This window comes from Cupressus sempervirens, chromosome 3 (genome assembly GCF_028749045.1).
Source record: "Cupressus sempervirens isolate cs-2001-9-10 chromosome 3, ASM2874904v1, whole genome shotgun sequence".
NCBI classification, from domain to species: domain Eukaryota; kingdom Viridiplantae; phylum Streptophyta; class Pinopsida; order Cupressales; family Cupressaceae; genus Cupressus; species Cupressus sempervirens.
This window is the reverse complement of record NC_143120.1, coordinates 1,004,829,693-1,004,846,532: the sequence shown is the minus strand read 5'-3', so window position 1 is coordinate 1,004,846,532 and position 16,840 is coordinate 1,004,829,693. Positions and strand designations below refer to the sequence as shown.

General features: G+C 33.5%; 1 protein-coding gene across 1 annotated transcript in view; it reads left to right on the top strand.

Moving 5' to 3' along the window:
* The first annotated feature begins 512 nt into the window (after positions 1 to 512).
* LOC149570136 (aspartic proteinase oryzasin-1-like) overlaps positions 513 to 16,840 on the top strand; it is a 69,238-nt gene continuing 52,910 nt past the window's right edge. The window contains exons 1-3 of the mRNA XM_089817866.1: positions 513 to 742; positions 1,450 to 1,832; positions 2,089 to 2,149. Coding sequence (XP_089673992.1) covers positions 652 to 742; positions 1,450 to 1,832; positions 2,089 to 2,149 — 535 coding nt within the window. The 5' untranslated portion in view covers positions 513 to 651. The remainder of the gene's footprint in view (positions 743 to 1,449; positions 1,833 to 2,088; positions 2,150 to 16,840) is intronic.

The window sequence follows — 16,840 nt, the reverse complement described above, 5'->3', positions numbered from 1 at the left end:
ACATTGAATACTATAACCAAAACAAAATAACTGTTAGAATGATCATTATCATTGACATATTTCTATACTTAAACATTTCTATTATATATATATATATATATATATATATATATATATATATATATATATATATATATATATATATATATATATACCTTTAAAAAATTAAATTATAATAATATTATTTGATTTACTCATAAGAAGCATTCTAAATGGCAAATTCTAATCATCTATTAAACTAAATAAAAACTACATAAATTGTTTCCCAAACATGAGATGCATTATTTCCCAAACATCGTATGCAATGCTTCTCAAACATATCAAATTTCTACACCAACTTCTATGAGAAACATATGAAGTTTTAAAACCAAACCGACCAAATAAAAAAATAAAATTTTAAACTGATTTGATAGACATTATGATTTAACTTCTTTTTTTAATTAGAAAAATACATATATTAATATAAAAGGAAAAATCCACAATATAAAAGGCATTCATCCTCTTTGATTGAGAAGGGCCACAAATATTTGTTTTTCTTTCCAGGCCATACCCACTGCCCCAGCGATCATTCCATGGGGTTTCGCCAACCGCAGTTACTTTGTATAATCGGGGTTGAATGATAAAGAGAACGGCTAACTAGCTACGGTTACAATGTTCTCTGCATTTTCTACATTTAAGTCAAAGCAGGACTGCCAAAATGAATCCGTGGTTGTAGCTGGAAATTCCTCTGCTTTGGACTCAGGTACTAGTGAAACCACCTTATTTTATCATCCTTATCTTTACTTCTTCAGTTATAAAATTTGCAGAGTAGAACTAATTTTATTCCAAATTGAGCTAAATTTGATTGAATTTCCGCGATTTCGTCCAGTTCGATCTGATTTTCACTGAATGATCTAGCTTGTGTTAAGTATATTATTTATTTTAAGGTCCTTATCTTTAGCTCTTCAACTGTGAAATTTGCAAGGGTTTGAACTAGTTTTCATCGAATTTGACATGAGCCTTTTTTAATTTAAGTGAATTTTCGTTTACTTTGAGCTGATTTTCACTGAAAACTATAGTTCATGAAGTTTCATCTTTTTATTGCATGGTCCTTACTAGCTTTAGCTCTTCATCTGTGAAATATGCGACGATTTCAACTAATTTTCATCTAATCTGAGCTGAAGTTCTTTTAAAGAGCTGACTTTTCGTTCAGTTTATATTTATAACTGTGAAATTTACGAGGATTTGAACTCATTTTCATCGAATTTGAGCAAAATTTGTTTGAACCTGAGCGACTTTTATTTCAGTTTCATCTGATTTTCAGTGACTAATTAATGTAAGTTTCATGTTTGCCATGTCTCTCAGCAGATTCAGCTCTTCAACAGTTCGATCAGATATTCTTCTGCTTTAAGTAAAAGCATTGGTTCTTCTTTAACTGATCATAGCACATTCGCCATTTTTCTTTTGCAGGTTGGGATTTGAAGAATATGGAACCTAGGGTGTCAATTGCGTGCTTTTTGCTGTGTTTGTTTCTATTATGTAGCGTTTCTACTGCTGACGAGGGTTTAATAAGAGTTGGACTGAAGAAGAAGCGGTTGGATCGAGCTAGCTTAACGGCTAAGCTAGCAGAATATAACGGCGATTTTGCCAACAACTATATTGCACGTAAATTAGGCCTTAAAGAGAATTCAAAGTTAGAGGCCGATGCTAGTCAGTATTTGTCTTTGAAGAATTATATAGATGCTCAGTATTATGGAGAGATCGGGATTGGAACCCCGGCTCAGATCTTTACGGTAGTCTTTGACACGGGGAGTTCCAATCTCTGGGTGCCTTCGTCAAAGTGTTACTTCTCGGTGAGAGCTGCAAAGCTTAATTTGATTTTTGGTAGAAATTTTATTTTGTCAATGGATAATTTGTTCAGGTATCAGATCTATTCGTACAAGTTTTCATGGAATTTGAATGCTCCTTGACGGAGATCTACGAAGACATTTCTGGATTTATGGTCTCGTAGTTTAAATTTGATATAATTAAAAATAATTTGCGTAGATTGAAAAATTCAAGATGATTTTCGTTTTTGTACTGACTAATTGTTTCGCGCTCGTGGCACAGCCGGCTTGTTATTTTCATCCAAGGTTTCAGGCATCTCTGTCGAGCACATATGAAGAAGATGGTATTTAATTTCGAACTCACACCCTCATTCTTCGTATTTCGTGGATATGCATAGAAAGAATCTGATGCGGAACTTAGGATAGTATTTTAGTGCCTGTTAAAAGTAAACCACACAATATTATTTTGATTTCTTTTCATACTAGATTAAGATATCATTAATCGTGTCGTGATGAGTGATGTGATACCTATCTTTTAGCCAAATTTATTGTAAGTTGCTGTTACAGCATTATGAAATTGGTTATATCTATTAAATAAAAAATCGGCATAAATTTATTTCCAAATAATTTAATTATTTAATGAAAGAAGCTTGTATTTGATCATATATAAAGTGAAACTTCCACAAACTTAATATAGAAGTACTCAAAATCTATTTTTAATATTAAATATACCTTCTTTTTTAATTAATTTATTTTTATTCTTTAGATTTGATGTCTACATCATTATTTAAATATTAATAAATAAAATATTGTGAGTTAATATTCTTGAATTTTTTTAATTGATAAACAATTAATGTGGATTGACATTTTACAATGGTAAAAAGGGTTACAATGGTAAAAAGGGTGGTGTAGGATGGTGTGAGTGTGTTAATATTTTTATATTAAATTTGACAACCATCTTTATGTTGTGTTATTGCTATTAGGATTTAACTATGTGATTTTGAGTCAAACTCATTGACCCATGTTCCATGAGTAGTGATTCAACATGAATCCATGCTCCATGAGTACTGGGATGGGTGACCTCTCGGAAAGTCTCGGTGCTTCACCCCTGTGAGCATCACCTAGATCCAATGAGTGCTAATTGTTCCATTTATTCTCATGAGAGATGGATTCATGTTGAATCACTACTCATGGAACATGGGTCAATGAGTTTGGCTCAAAATCACACGGTTAAATCCTGATAGCAATAACACAATTTGACTTGTTGTGGAAATTATCTCCTACTTATCAACCATCTTTATGTCAAAACTTTTAATTTAATTATAAAGAGAATATACTTTTGAAAATTATAATGTTTGGAACTCTGAGATATAAATTATCAAATTTTTTTAGAAATTAAAATAAAAAGATTAGGTTAGTGCAAAAAAGTAAATGGAAATAAAAGGAAATATAAATAGTTATGGGTGTAGTAAATTAACTTTTAATCATTTTGTAGTGGATATCTATTAGCAGTTTTATTTAAGATATCTATACTAGTAATATTTTAAGTTAAATTATTTTTTATTAGTATTTTAAATTTTAAAATAATGTTTCTTAAAATAAAAAGAAATTATTTATGAAATATTGTTAAGAAAAAAGTCACATTTTTAACATAAATATAAATCTACCATGTTAATTGTATTGTATTAAAGCCTAAATAGTGGTAGCAATGGAATTAGTAATTTATCTAGTTTATGGAATGAATCCATTTTTTGGCATTTATTTGAGGAGAAAGGCATGGTGTGTTGCATGGAAATTGAAGGTTTACTTCATCCATGTTGCATGTCCTAACATATTTTCACATCTTGATAGGTATATTAAATAATCTCAAGATTCTTGTATGTTATCTTAAGTCACTACTCAATAGTGCATGTGCACATGGGATAATTGTGTGTAGGCTCATTTAATTATTTTAACAAAGAATCCTACATGTTACAAAAAATATGGATTATGAGCTTGACTATTCAAAGGTTGGTAACCTTCAATACAAGGTATATATCATGTATGAAACAACTATATAAAAAAATAAAAAAGTCTGATAAATCCATGATTAATTACATATCAAGTGAGTATTTACACCTTCATAAGCCATGGAAAGAAATTGACTTTGTATGAGTAACTGAGAAATTTTTCTTGAGTTTTTCTCAATCTTTGTTGAAATCCTTGCTAGTAAAGCCAAGAGGAAGAAGAACATGTTAAACTCTTCACTACTCAAGATATAAAATAATACAAGATTAAAGAGAATGCCCTGTGCATACTACCTCAAGCAAGTATGTCAAAAGCCACTAGAAAGGTGATAAACATTCTTTGAGACTCAAGGGATCAAGTAGATGTCACATGAAAGGGTTATGATAAGGCTTTATGTCAAGCCATGAGACAACGAATTGGTAGTCTATAAAAGAGAACTAACGATCACATACATTGAGATTATGAAGGATTAGAATGAAAGGACCAATGCCTTGATCAAATGGTTTATAGAGCTTGTATGATTATTTCATCTCAAGGTCTTATTTCACTTGTATTATATCTACAAGAGTAGAGTATCTACCATTCTATTTTTTCCTTTATGTTTCAATTACTATAGCAATACCTTGTCCACTTTAAAAATTGTGCATTCTTAGATCCTTTGAAATTGGACAACCTTCATTGTGCTTATGAAAGAATATGTTAGAATGTCAATGCTCATGGAAGCAAGCCAAGAGAGGTGTTAGTTAGTGTAGCTTGGACAATTATTCATCCACATGCTAATATTTAGCAAGTAATTTTTTTACTAAAAAAATTTTTAGAGTAGGGACAAACTATTTATTAAATAATTGACTTCTTTTAGAAGCAACTAGAAAATGACTTAGTTAGGGTTGTTAAGTTATTTTTAATCTTGATCATCGATTGAGAATCAATCTTGGTTGTTGGTTTTCCAACAAGAGTAGTATGCAAGAGGGTTAGGGGGCATTTGGAGAAAATAATTTGGAGAAGCATTTGCATTGCTAACAAATGAATTTAGAGTGATAGAAAATAGTCTTGCCATATTAGCAAGGGTGCAGCGATAGAAAATAGTCTTGCAGTGTTAGCAAGGACGTAGTGATAGTGTTGGAGATAGCAGTGAAGAATATCAACCAAAGAAGTTGGGAGGTTGTCAGATTTTGATCTGCAAATTACACAAGGCATTATATGGTCTCAAGCAAGCTCCCAGAGCTTGGTATGAAAGACTTCATAACTACTTGATACAGATTGGTTTTCAAAAAACTAATGATAACAATAGTATGTATATCAAAGAACGACTAGACAAGAATATTGTTTTGGCAAAAATATTTGTTGATGATACTCTATTCATAAGAAATGATGACTTATGCAAGGCATTTTAAGAAGAAATGAGTTTTGTATCTCTTAATTTTCTAAAGTTGATATAATTTCTCATCTATAGAACTGGTTTTCCCTTAGGGGTTTTTCTAGGGATGATTTGTCCAAAAATATTGTGTTCATTATGTTGCTTATTTCTTTCTATATTTTTATAGGTGAAGTTGCACTTATGTTATTTTTTGATATTAGCTAAGAATTAATTTTTGGTAGTTAAATAACCATTTAAGATAGGAGATTAATAATCAGTTACTGCAATAGTAATTTTTACATGGTATTAGAGTAGTGTTAAGGGTAGAAAAAAATTTCCGTAGGAAAGAAATTGAGGGTTTATAAAACCTAGTTTGATCTATTTAGATTTATTATTTCTTTAATCCCTTGAGATGTCTTTAGCTGGTTTGAGAGATCAAGATAGATTGGATGGTGCCTCAAATTTTGTTGTTTGGAGGACCAAACTTTCTTTATTGTTGGAAGAGAATGGTATCAAGGATTGTGTTACCAATGTTGTAGTTGTACCTTTAGATGCAACACAACTTGCAGCATATAAGAAGGATGATGCCAAGGTGAGGAGGATAATTATTGATGGTGTCAAGGATCATATTGTTCCACATATCTCAAAGCTAGATACATCAAAGAAGATGTGGGATGCCATTTTTGAATTTGTACCAAAATGCTACCACCAACAGGAAGATGATTCTCAAAGAGAAGTTGAAGAATACCGAGATGAACTAGGAAGAAGATGTCACAAGTTACCTCACCAAGTTTATAATTTTTGAAGGATGAGTTAGCATCTATTGAAGATAGCCCTAGTGATGATGATCTAGTGAGAATAGCCCTAAATGGGTTTACTAAGCAGTGGAGCAAGTTGTCAGTGGACGAGACACCTTACCGAGTTTGGATTGACTATGGAGTGTCACTTAGGAGGAGTTTATAATAAGTATTACCAATAGGGCCAACAAGAGTTAGAAAAGTGAGGTGGAACAAGGAAATGTGTCCCTAGTGGGGAAAGGGAAGGCAAAGAACGGGTCTAGAAAAGGATCGAATTCACAAACTGAGAAGAAGAAGAAGAAGAAGAAGGACCTTTCTAAGGTCAAGTGCTTTGGTTGTCAAGAGTATGGTCAATATGTCAGTGATTTCCTAGAAAGGAAGAAGGCAAAGAAGTAGCTGACAACTTTAGCAAGTGAAAAAGATCTCTCTAGTAGAATGGAAGAAGAGTTTGTGATCATAGCTTGTATGGTAAGCTCAAACTCATAGTTTGTTTGGTATATAAATAGTGGGGTGTCATTTCTTATGACATAAGTTAGAGAGAACTTATCTAGTTATAAGGAGGAGAACACCAGTATCCAAATCTCTATGGGAAACTTGTCCAAACTTAACCCTATTGGGAAAGGGACTATTCAGTTTCAAAGGGAGAATGGAAAGATAATTCCACTTCATGATGTGTTGCATGTGTCAGACTTAGGTATGAATATTATTTATGTATATTTTCTTCAAGATAACGGGTATAATGTACTCTTTAGAGGGGCACATATGTTGATCAAGCATAAGATTGGAAGTCTCCCTTAACTATTGGATTTAGGAGTGGTTACATTTATAGACTATAATTTGATACTCCTAAGGCACTAATAAGAAACAATAATCCTAGAGATCTTGGAGATCTGTGGCATAGGAGGATGGACCATATTCATCATGGAGCACTTAAATTAAACTTTGTGAGATAGTGACAGGTGTTCCAGAGGTGATCACAAAGCATGATGATGTATGTAAGGGATGAGCAACTGAAGACCTCATCCTTGGTAACAATGAGAAGGAAAATATAAGTTCTTCGATTAGACAATGGCAATGAGTAGAAAGGAAATATCTTCTAGGGGTTCTTTACTAGGGAATGAATCAAGCGAGAGCAGATTGTTCCTTACAATTGACAATAGAATGTAGTTGTTGAAAGGAATAACCATTCTATATCAGAAGCAAAAAGGGCTATGCTACATAACTAGGATATACACTACTACATATGGGCAGAGGTGTGTAGTACAACAATATTCTTTCATAATAGGGTTCGACATAAGGTACTAGGGAGGATGACACCAGAGGAAGCTTTCATAGGTAAGAATCCTGATGTTAGTCATTTTAGAATATTTTGGAGTTTGGCATATTGTCATATTCCAAGTGATACACATACGAAGTTAAATCAAACTATAGAGAGAGTGTACTTTGTTGGGTATAGTAAAACCTCAAAGGCATATAGGATTTTTATCCCTGGGACTAGAAGAATTTTTCTCAGACATGATTCCAAGTTCATGGAAGATAATGAATTTAGAAGGTCTAGAGATTTGTTAGTAAATGATCAGAGTGACTGACTAGCAAAAGCTACAAGGCCTAGTCAAGGGCAAAAAATATCTAGTACAGTTACTAGTACAAGTATAGGCTCAGGTGGTGAAGATTCACTAAATGTGGAGCAACTAGTGCAATGGAAAATCCATCAAGAAGACATAAAGGTTAACATTCCATCCTCTATAATTGGTAGTAGGAACCGTGAGGCTCAAGATACACAAAGGGATACTCAAGAGTTCGTGGAGCTCCTAGGAAGAGTATTAGACAATGGAGAGAACCAACCAATTTCAATGGCATTAGTTAGTCAGTTGGTAGATAGTGAGTCTTCTAGCTATCAAGAGGCTACATAGCATCAAGTATGGTGAGATGCTATGGTTGAGGAATATTCCTCAATAATGCAAAATGATGTGTGCGAGGTAGTGCCTAGACCAAAAAATAGAGTAGTAGTTGGAGCACACTAGATCTATAAGATAAAGCATGGTACAGGTGGTAGCATTGAAAAATACAAGGAAAGGTTCATGGAAAAGGGGTTCTCATAGAAGGAGGGAATAGACTATGAGAAGACATTTTCTCCAATGGCTAGGTATACTTTTATACAAGTTGTGATCTCATTTGCAACACAAATGAATTAGCAGATCCATCAAATGGATGTAAGAAAACATTCCTTAATGGTGAGTTTAAGGAGGAGGTATGCATAGAGCAACTAGATGAGTTTGTAGCACACATCAAAGAGACCCACATGTGTGGATTGAAGAGAGCCTTGTATGGATTCAAGTAGGCTCCCAAAGCGTGGTATGAGCACATTGATACATATTTGCAAGAAATAGGCTTTTTGAATAGTGAAGTGGATGCTAACCTCTACTACTTGGTGGTTGGGGGTGAGGTTCTCATTCTTTTTCTTAATGTGGATGACATGTTTCTTACAGGTTTACTAGTGCTCATAGAGGCTTGTAAGAGGGACCTTGCATAAGAGTTTGAGATGAATGATTTGGGACTTATGCACTACTTTCTAGGCATGGAGGTGTGGTAGACAAATGGAGATTTTTTCCTTATTCAAGGGAAATATTGCATTGAAATCTTGAAGAGATTCAAGATGAAGGATTGCAAATCCATGGCTGCACCCATGATCACAAATTGGAGGAAGGTAGATACATCTAAGGAAAATGATTTAGTTCCCACCTTATATAGGTAGTTGATTGGTTCACTTATGTATTTGGTCAACACTAGGCCAAATATATCATTTGCAATAAACTCTTTCAGTTAGTTCATGGTTGAACCAAAGACAATGCATTGGACAATGACCAAGCATGTGTTGCATTACTTGTGTAGTACATTTGAGTACGAGATTAGATATGTTCGAGGTGAAGGTATCAAATTGATAGGCTATATTGATGCACGCCACAAATTGGGTAGGCGGTACAATAGAAAAAAAGAGCACTTCAAGGTGTTGTTTTAGTTTGGGCTTAGGAGTTGTGTCTTGGTTCAGCAGAAAGCAAAAGTTTATGGCTCTGAGTTTAGTATAAGTGGAATACATAGAGGCTAGCATGGTGACATGTGAAGCTATATGGCTTTGAAAGTGGTTAGTAGTCTTATTTGGTTAGAAGGCTAAGACTACTATGATACACTATGACAATCAAAGTCCATCAAGTTATCTGAGAATCCAATATTTCATGATAGGTCTAAACATATAGACATCATATTTCACTTCATTAGAGATTATGTACAATGAGGGTTTGTTCAGCTAGAGTACATACCTATAGAGGAGCAAGTAGAAGACATTCTAACTAAGGCATTAGGGAAGGCTAAATTCATCTTCTTCGAAGATAAGTTGGGTGTTATGCAAAACAACTTCCTCACTAAGAGGGAGTGTTAGTGTAGCTTGGACAGTTGTTCGTCCACATGCTAATATTTAGCAAGTAATTGTTTTACTAAAAAATTTGTTAGAATAGGGACAATTATTTATTAAATAATTGACTCCTTTTAGAAGCAACTAGAAACCAAATTGGTTAGGGTTATTAAGTTATTTTTAATCTCGATTCAATTGAGAATCAATCTCGATCATTGGTTTTCCAATAGGAGTAGTATAAGAGGGGGTTAGGGGGTATTTGGAGAAAATAAGTTAGAGATTCCTTTGCAGTGTTAGCAAGTAAATTTGTGGTGATAGAAAATAGTCTTGCAGTGTTAGGAAGGGCATAGTGATAGCATTGGTGATGGTAGTGAGGAATATCAGCAGGAGAAATTAGGACATTGTTAGAGTTCTACCTATGAGAGGCAAGGAATTTTGTATCTCTTGATTTTTTGAAGTTAATATAATTCCTCATTTATAAAATTGGTTTTTCCTTAGGGGTTTTTCTAGGGATGATTTGTCAAAAAACAATTGTATTCATTATGTTGTTTATTTCTTTCTATATTTTTATTGGTGAAGTTGTAGTTTGTGATATTTTTTGATATTAGCTAAGAATTAATTTTTGGCAGTTAAATAATCATTTAAGATAAGATATTAATAATTAGTGGCCACAATAGTAATTTTCACAAGATGGTCCAAAATGACAATTAGTATTCATAAGAACATAATGTCTTAGATTTGTAAAAATTTGGATAATATTATGAAAACTATTTGTATAATTTGAATCACCAAGGTTCTATAAAAAGTAACCCAAGTTCATGTTGAGGATAGAAACTTAGAGAGAAGATTATATTATTGAAGATAATGCACAATCCATGATTTATTTAAAGAGGGTTGGATTACTATGATTTCAAAGAAAGTTCCAAGTAGCTCATAACATTTATATGAGTGCATGTTAAGGATATAGTACAATTATAAATTTTGGGAACAAGACTAAAATACTAGGAACTCTCTAAGTGTAGTAAATATGTAGGCTATTTTTTTATTAAAAAAATGCATATTACAAAGTTGTAGTTAGAGACTGCAAGAATATCAGCTAGACACACAAAATAGTGTATATGACATTTTTGTAGCAACACAAACAACAACAATAGTACAAAATAGAGAATATGCCATAGATGGAGCAATACAAATAGCAACTTAGCACATTGCACATCATCTTTTTTGTAGCCCAAGTACATCAACTCGTAGTCCTCATACTGTCCAAGTGGACTAGCGTGGCAAGGGCAAAGTAAATGAGGATAATACTTAGGCAAGATTGGTGCTTGCTTCATTAGAACTCCATTGGCCACCTCTTTGTCTTGTCCACCCAGCTTGCTTGGTAGGCCTGTCACGCCCTTGGGGACCAGACCTGCGTGAGGGTATGCTAGGTCAATATTAGGACAGCCTTTGGCCAGCATGCCCACATGGGTAGAAAGTAGGGGGGTAAAAAGATAAGGGTTGTAGTTAGATGTATTAGGATACTTTGTTAAGTTAGTTAGTTTTAGGTTAGTTGTTTTAGTTAATGATTAGGAGTTTTAAGTCTGTATTAAATTAGTTTTTTTTCTTTTATTAATGTTATTAAATTTAGTTAGTTTCAATGTTATGTAAGATGTTTGATTTGTATTAATTTAGTTTAGATTAGTAAGTAGTGTTAGTAATAAAGTTTTTCTTTAAAATAATTAGGTGTTAGTGTTAGTTAGTGTTATTTTAAATATATGTTTGAGTATTAGTTAAAGGTTAATTATATGTTGTAAATATAAGTCATTTAGTGATGTTAATAATTCTATCAATTTTAATGTTAGATTGGTAGATTGTGATAGTTGTTTTATTTTATTATCTAATCGTATTTAATTTAATCTATATTGTTATTGTCTTTAGGAATGTTTTATTAGAATTATAGATTAAATAAAATTGTGATTGAACCATATAAATTCTAAATAAAGTTTAATTATGAATGTATCGTCACATTAATTAGTAAGTTCTTTTGAAATCAGTTTTGAATAATGTTAAGTATATTGTTAATATAATAACAAACAAGTGTCGTTATCAATTTAATAATGAGAGTTTAAATTTAAAAAATTATTCTTCATCATTATAAACTCAAGATGACATATACTAAACCTATTCTTGCACTTGCGACTCAACTCTTAAACCTTTGCGAACCTTATTAATAATTTTTAAAAAAATTACGTGTGTTTATGCCCCGTATTTTTGGGCATGACAGTGTGAGCACTCAAGTAAATGGACAGACCACAAAATATGACCACAATAGCTAGCATTCAAGAAAATGGGAGTCAAGCCCATATATCTTTTGATGACAATAGACCTTCCAACTATTCCAGTTTATCAAGCCCTTGTTCAAGCTCACAGTTCTTTTTCAATAACCAAATGCTTCAAAGAACTACTTCAACATTAAGTTGCAAGCCCCTTGTTGGTCCTCAATGTAACCATGAAATTTTTTTTTCTAGATCCCAATTGACCTTTGTACTACTCATTTTGTCAACAATCCTTTCAGGAGCTTCCTATGTCAATTTCTAATACTTTGACACAAGCTATCAATATGTGTAAACACCCTCAGTTTATTGAGTTAGATGATAGAATTCTCCAATGTAACAATTTTCAATACACCAAAATTGTTTTTGATTGTTGTATGCTACTCTCTAGTCAATAGACCACATTCACTGATGATAAGTTTACAAAACCCCAGATTCCACCATTTTATGATTTTATCTTGCAAACTTTAGATGATAAGTTTAGTGTATCCTTTTGGCCTCAACTTGTTATTGGTCATGGTCAACCTAATGCTACTACCCAAACCAAGATGCTTAACTATGCTAATCTAAGTCTTTGCAAAGCTCTGCTTTTCCAACAAGATATGCATCAGTGTTTACTCCAAGCTAAAATTTAGTGGCAAAATACTGAAACTAGTTATAATGCTAATTTTCATACCATAATCACTTCCCTTTAGTCCCTTGAGACTTGCCTTGTTAGCCACCTCATCTATGCTACTTCTACTGACATTGCAGCCTTGCATACCAATTATGATAAATTTTGCACTTCAACTAAAGCATGGTGGACTAATCGAACCCATCAATCTCAACAATTTTAAACCATTTCAAAAAACACTAGCCACATTTAGAAAACTACCACACAAATTCATTCTCAGCAGCTAGCTGACAGTCAACATCTATCATAGATCATGTCAACTTTAACCACAAAACTTGAACAAGTTGTTTTGACACATACATCAAATATTCAAGCTAGTCTTCAAGCTACCAAAGTTTAGAAATGGTCTTTCCCAGACTCTAGTCAAGATCTAGCAAGGCTTCAAAATCAATTTAAAGGTAGATCTCTTAATTTGCATATGCCAAAGCCTCAACCATAAGAATTTGATGCTACCACTAGGACTTCATTCATTACATACATCATGAGCTTACATATGATATATATACTAACTTATTTATTAGATATGATATCTACTGGCAATAATACAGACTTACTTATCAGTTATAAGGGTCTAATTTCTGGTCATCATTGATGAGGGCAGCATACTCTCTACCTTATTTTTGATAACTAAAATTGAACCTAAAATGAAAGACAACTCTTGTAGACTCCTAAAAGAAGGCTTGAGACTTGACTCTCTAAAACTTAGTTTGAGTGTGAGCACTTGTTTCCCTTTTATAAGTAAAGCATTGTTTTAGGCAACTCAAATTAGTTTAGTTACATTTGGGATCCATCTATACCGGATTGACACCTGTCCTTCTTCTTGAAGCCTTATTAGGAAAGCATCTCACATAGTAACCACATGACATAAAGTGGTGTAAACAGTAATGCGAGAAGGACAAAAACTTTATTACAAAGCATCTTTTTGACACAAGAAGGGTAACTAGTAGTTACTTTCAAGGGGTAACTAAAGCTCCTTTAAACTATGGTGTGGTCCATATCCAATTTTTCTAACCAAGTATTGGATAGCTTTGGATAAGTGACAACCCCACTTGCTAGGTTAGTAAACCCTATCCTTGATGAATGGGCTTCCCAATCAAATCCTTCTTCACTGCTAGGTGTTGATGGAGATTTCAATTTTGAGCACAATGTTCTGTCCAACGGTTCTTCCATTGATTCTTCTTTCCATAAAATACTTCAATCCAAATGAATGTATGCATATTGTGTACCAATGTGAGGATCAAAGGGTAAAGCATTGGTTTGATACCGAGTGAAGATCCATATAGGCTTCGGGGTATTTGAATGAGCAAAATGATGTAGGTTACATAATTCCATAGTCTCTTCCTATTCTTATGTTGGTCCATAATGATCAAAGAAGAATTAATTTATAGGATTTGACAAATATCAATGAAAAGTGATCTTATGCAGATAGCCAAAGTTGCAAGTGGTGGGAATAAGTGCATGTGAATAAGGATATGTTCCTCGGAAGTAGTCTTCACTCAGGTTTACATGGATCAACCAATGGTTTTGTTGAGAGATGTGTGCACTACTCAAGATGTGAACTAGCCATTCGAACATTTTTGCACTAGAAGATATTATTTGATCTCATCATTAGCAGTTTGACATGGTTCTTTCTGAATGGTATCATCTGTTAGCAATTTTCTAGAGGCATCAAAATGTTGATCCCTTTGTTCTTGACAAACTTCTCTAGTGAGTCTAAAAAAGTTGTCTTGCTAATGAATATTACTAGCAAAGTTATACTCTTCCTTCTCTTTCCATATCATCCTAATATTATTAATTGGTCAAACATTTTTGAATTCTTCAACAAGAATCCTTCTTTGTTCATCATAGAAATCCTCATCAGCACATGTGTTTCTAGTGAGATTGTTGAAAACCCAAATGACGTTAAGGATCACGTCTTCTTGTGACTGTTCTTTCTTTGTAGGAAGATTAGGTTGTAAAACAAATTTTCTATCATCTTCTCCTTGAATAATTGTATTGAGTCCTCAAACATGGTGCAATATTTGTTGTCGATGTCTTTTTGTAAGATCTTCGCAAACTTCTTCTTGAAGAATGACTTGTCTTTGACAAACATATTCATCCATAGAACCCGGCTGATTGTAGCATGCAAGATGTAGATTTTGCAGGATGTTAAGTTGGCTGTATTCCTTACTACTTCTTTGATGAGGCCGTAATAGTGTTGTCCCATTGGTAGTATTCACCGTTTCGCTTAGATTGTTCACAATGTGAGAGGTGTGAGAGGAGCATCCTTCATGGCTAAGAAAATCTACAAGAAAATTATTAGTACCTTCTATATGTTCTATTTCAAAATCAAAAGTGCCAAGGAACTATGCCCACCTTAGAAAGTGTGCTCAAACAACTTTATTTTTTTATTCTTTCTTAAAGAAACTAAGAAGATGTTGTAAATCACTACAAAGAACAAATTTTTGATCACCAATGCATAGCTGGAATTTTTGGGATGCATGTACTATTGCCAGTAGTTCTTTATGAGTTGAGTGATAATTTACCTTAGATCCTTTGAATGTACCAGATTCAAATCTGGCAATCTCTTCCTTAGGTTGACCATTGTTGACGATTACTTGTTCCAGGAGAATTGCGCCCCAAGCATCTTGGCTTGCATCTGTCTGTACAATTTTCTTGCCATTACCTAGTATTTGAAGAGGAGGCAACTTCTAACATTATTTATTGATCTATTCAATTTCTTGGTTATGTTTTTTTTACCATAACAAATCATTTTTCCTAAGTAATTTATTCAATTCCTTTCTTGCCTCAGCTATATTTTTGAAATAACTAGCAATATAGTTTAGTAATCCTAAAAACCTTTGTAAGCTCTTTTAATCCCTTAGTTCTACTTTCTAAATAGTTTGAAGTAGATGAGGTTTCAGATATAACTTACCATTGGGTTCAATTTGAGTTCCTATAAATACCAAACTTTCAGTACACCAACTGAGTTTGGTAGGATTAAGACATAGACCATGGGTTTGACATAGAGATAGAAACTTCTTTAGATGTTCAAGGTGGGATTTATGATCCTAACTGAAGATTAAGATATCATCAATGTATGGATGAATAAATTTGGCATAGGGAGCAAATATCCCATCCATGATACCTTGAAATATAGATGGTGTAGTTTTAATACCAAAGGGAAATACTATCCACTAAAACATACCTTGTGGGATTGAAAATGTTATTTTGTATCGATCCTTTTCTTGAACATTGAGTTGCCAAAATCCTTTAGCCAAATCAAATTTACTAAACACATTGCATCCTTGGATTCTTTCTCAAATATAATCTTTGTGTTGGACCAAACACCAATTTTCCCCTCCAAGATTTGTGACATGGCTTAACCACCTCCTGTGTTCTATAAGCCTAGTGGTTGTATTGGAAATTAACAAGTTGATCTTTTGGTGCAATGACAAATCTAGCTTGTAACAAGTGGTATCAGAGCTTGGTCATAGGTTCAAATCTCCTTGGGTAATGCTGAGGGGGGATTGTTGGACTAACTGCCAATGTTCCCCTTTGGAATTCATGACATGGCTTAACCACCTCATGTGTTCTATAAGTCTAGTGGTTGTATTGGGCATTAACAGGTCAATCTTTTGGTGCAATGACAACTCTAGCTTGTAACATTGTGTTTGACACTTGGGATGTTGATTACTTTCAAGACACGCATTTAAAGGCTTGTAATTTACAAAAAAAAATTTCTCTAAAATTTCTTCGTTTTCATCCTTTTTCAGGGCATACATTTAATGGAAGGAAAAGGGGTTAGTACTGGGCCTAATTAATTGTTTAGCAAGGAGTTTTGAGATCTCTTTTTTACACATAGCTTGTTCACTTCTAGATAACATAAGGTAATTGGATTTTCTTTTTGAGAGAATCTCTTTTCCATCTGAATCACATTTGAGCCAAAGAGAGCACTCAAATTTTTGAGTATATCTATTGAGATCTTTGGTTAAAACTATGTCTACAAATGTGGCTTGAATTTGGGCAAGCTCCCCCCTAGTGGAAAGAGACTGGTTGGCAAACCAGACACATTGACCTGGTAAAACAAGTTTGGGTGGTGTAGGAAAAGCCTATTTAGGAGAGTAGGCATGAGTTTCATTAATTTAAGGGACAAACCCAAACTTAAAGGTGATATTGGTACCATGTATGCTAAGTGTGTAGGGACTCCAAGCTTGGTGGGTAGTACTGTTGATAATACAATCATAATGTTCAACAAGAAATTGAAGAAAAGCAGTAGGAAAAGTGGCACTAGAAAATTGAATATGAATATTAGCCTTATAGTTAATGGGGTTACCATTGTGAGTGATAGAGCTAATACTTGTATTGGTAGGGTCCAACAATCAGCTAGAAAATATTGTGGTCTAGCAATATTGCAGTTAGCACCATAATCAAGTAGAGTGAATAGTTGATATGGCTTAATACTTGAGAGCTTAATGGTAAGCAAGAATGTTGGGCA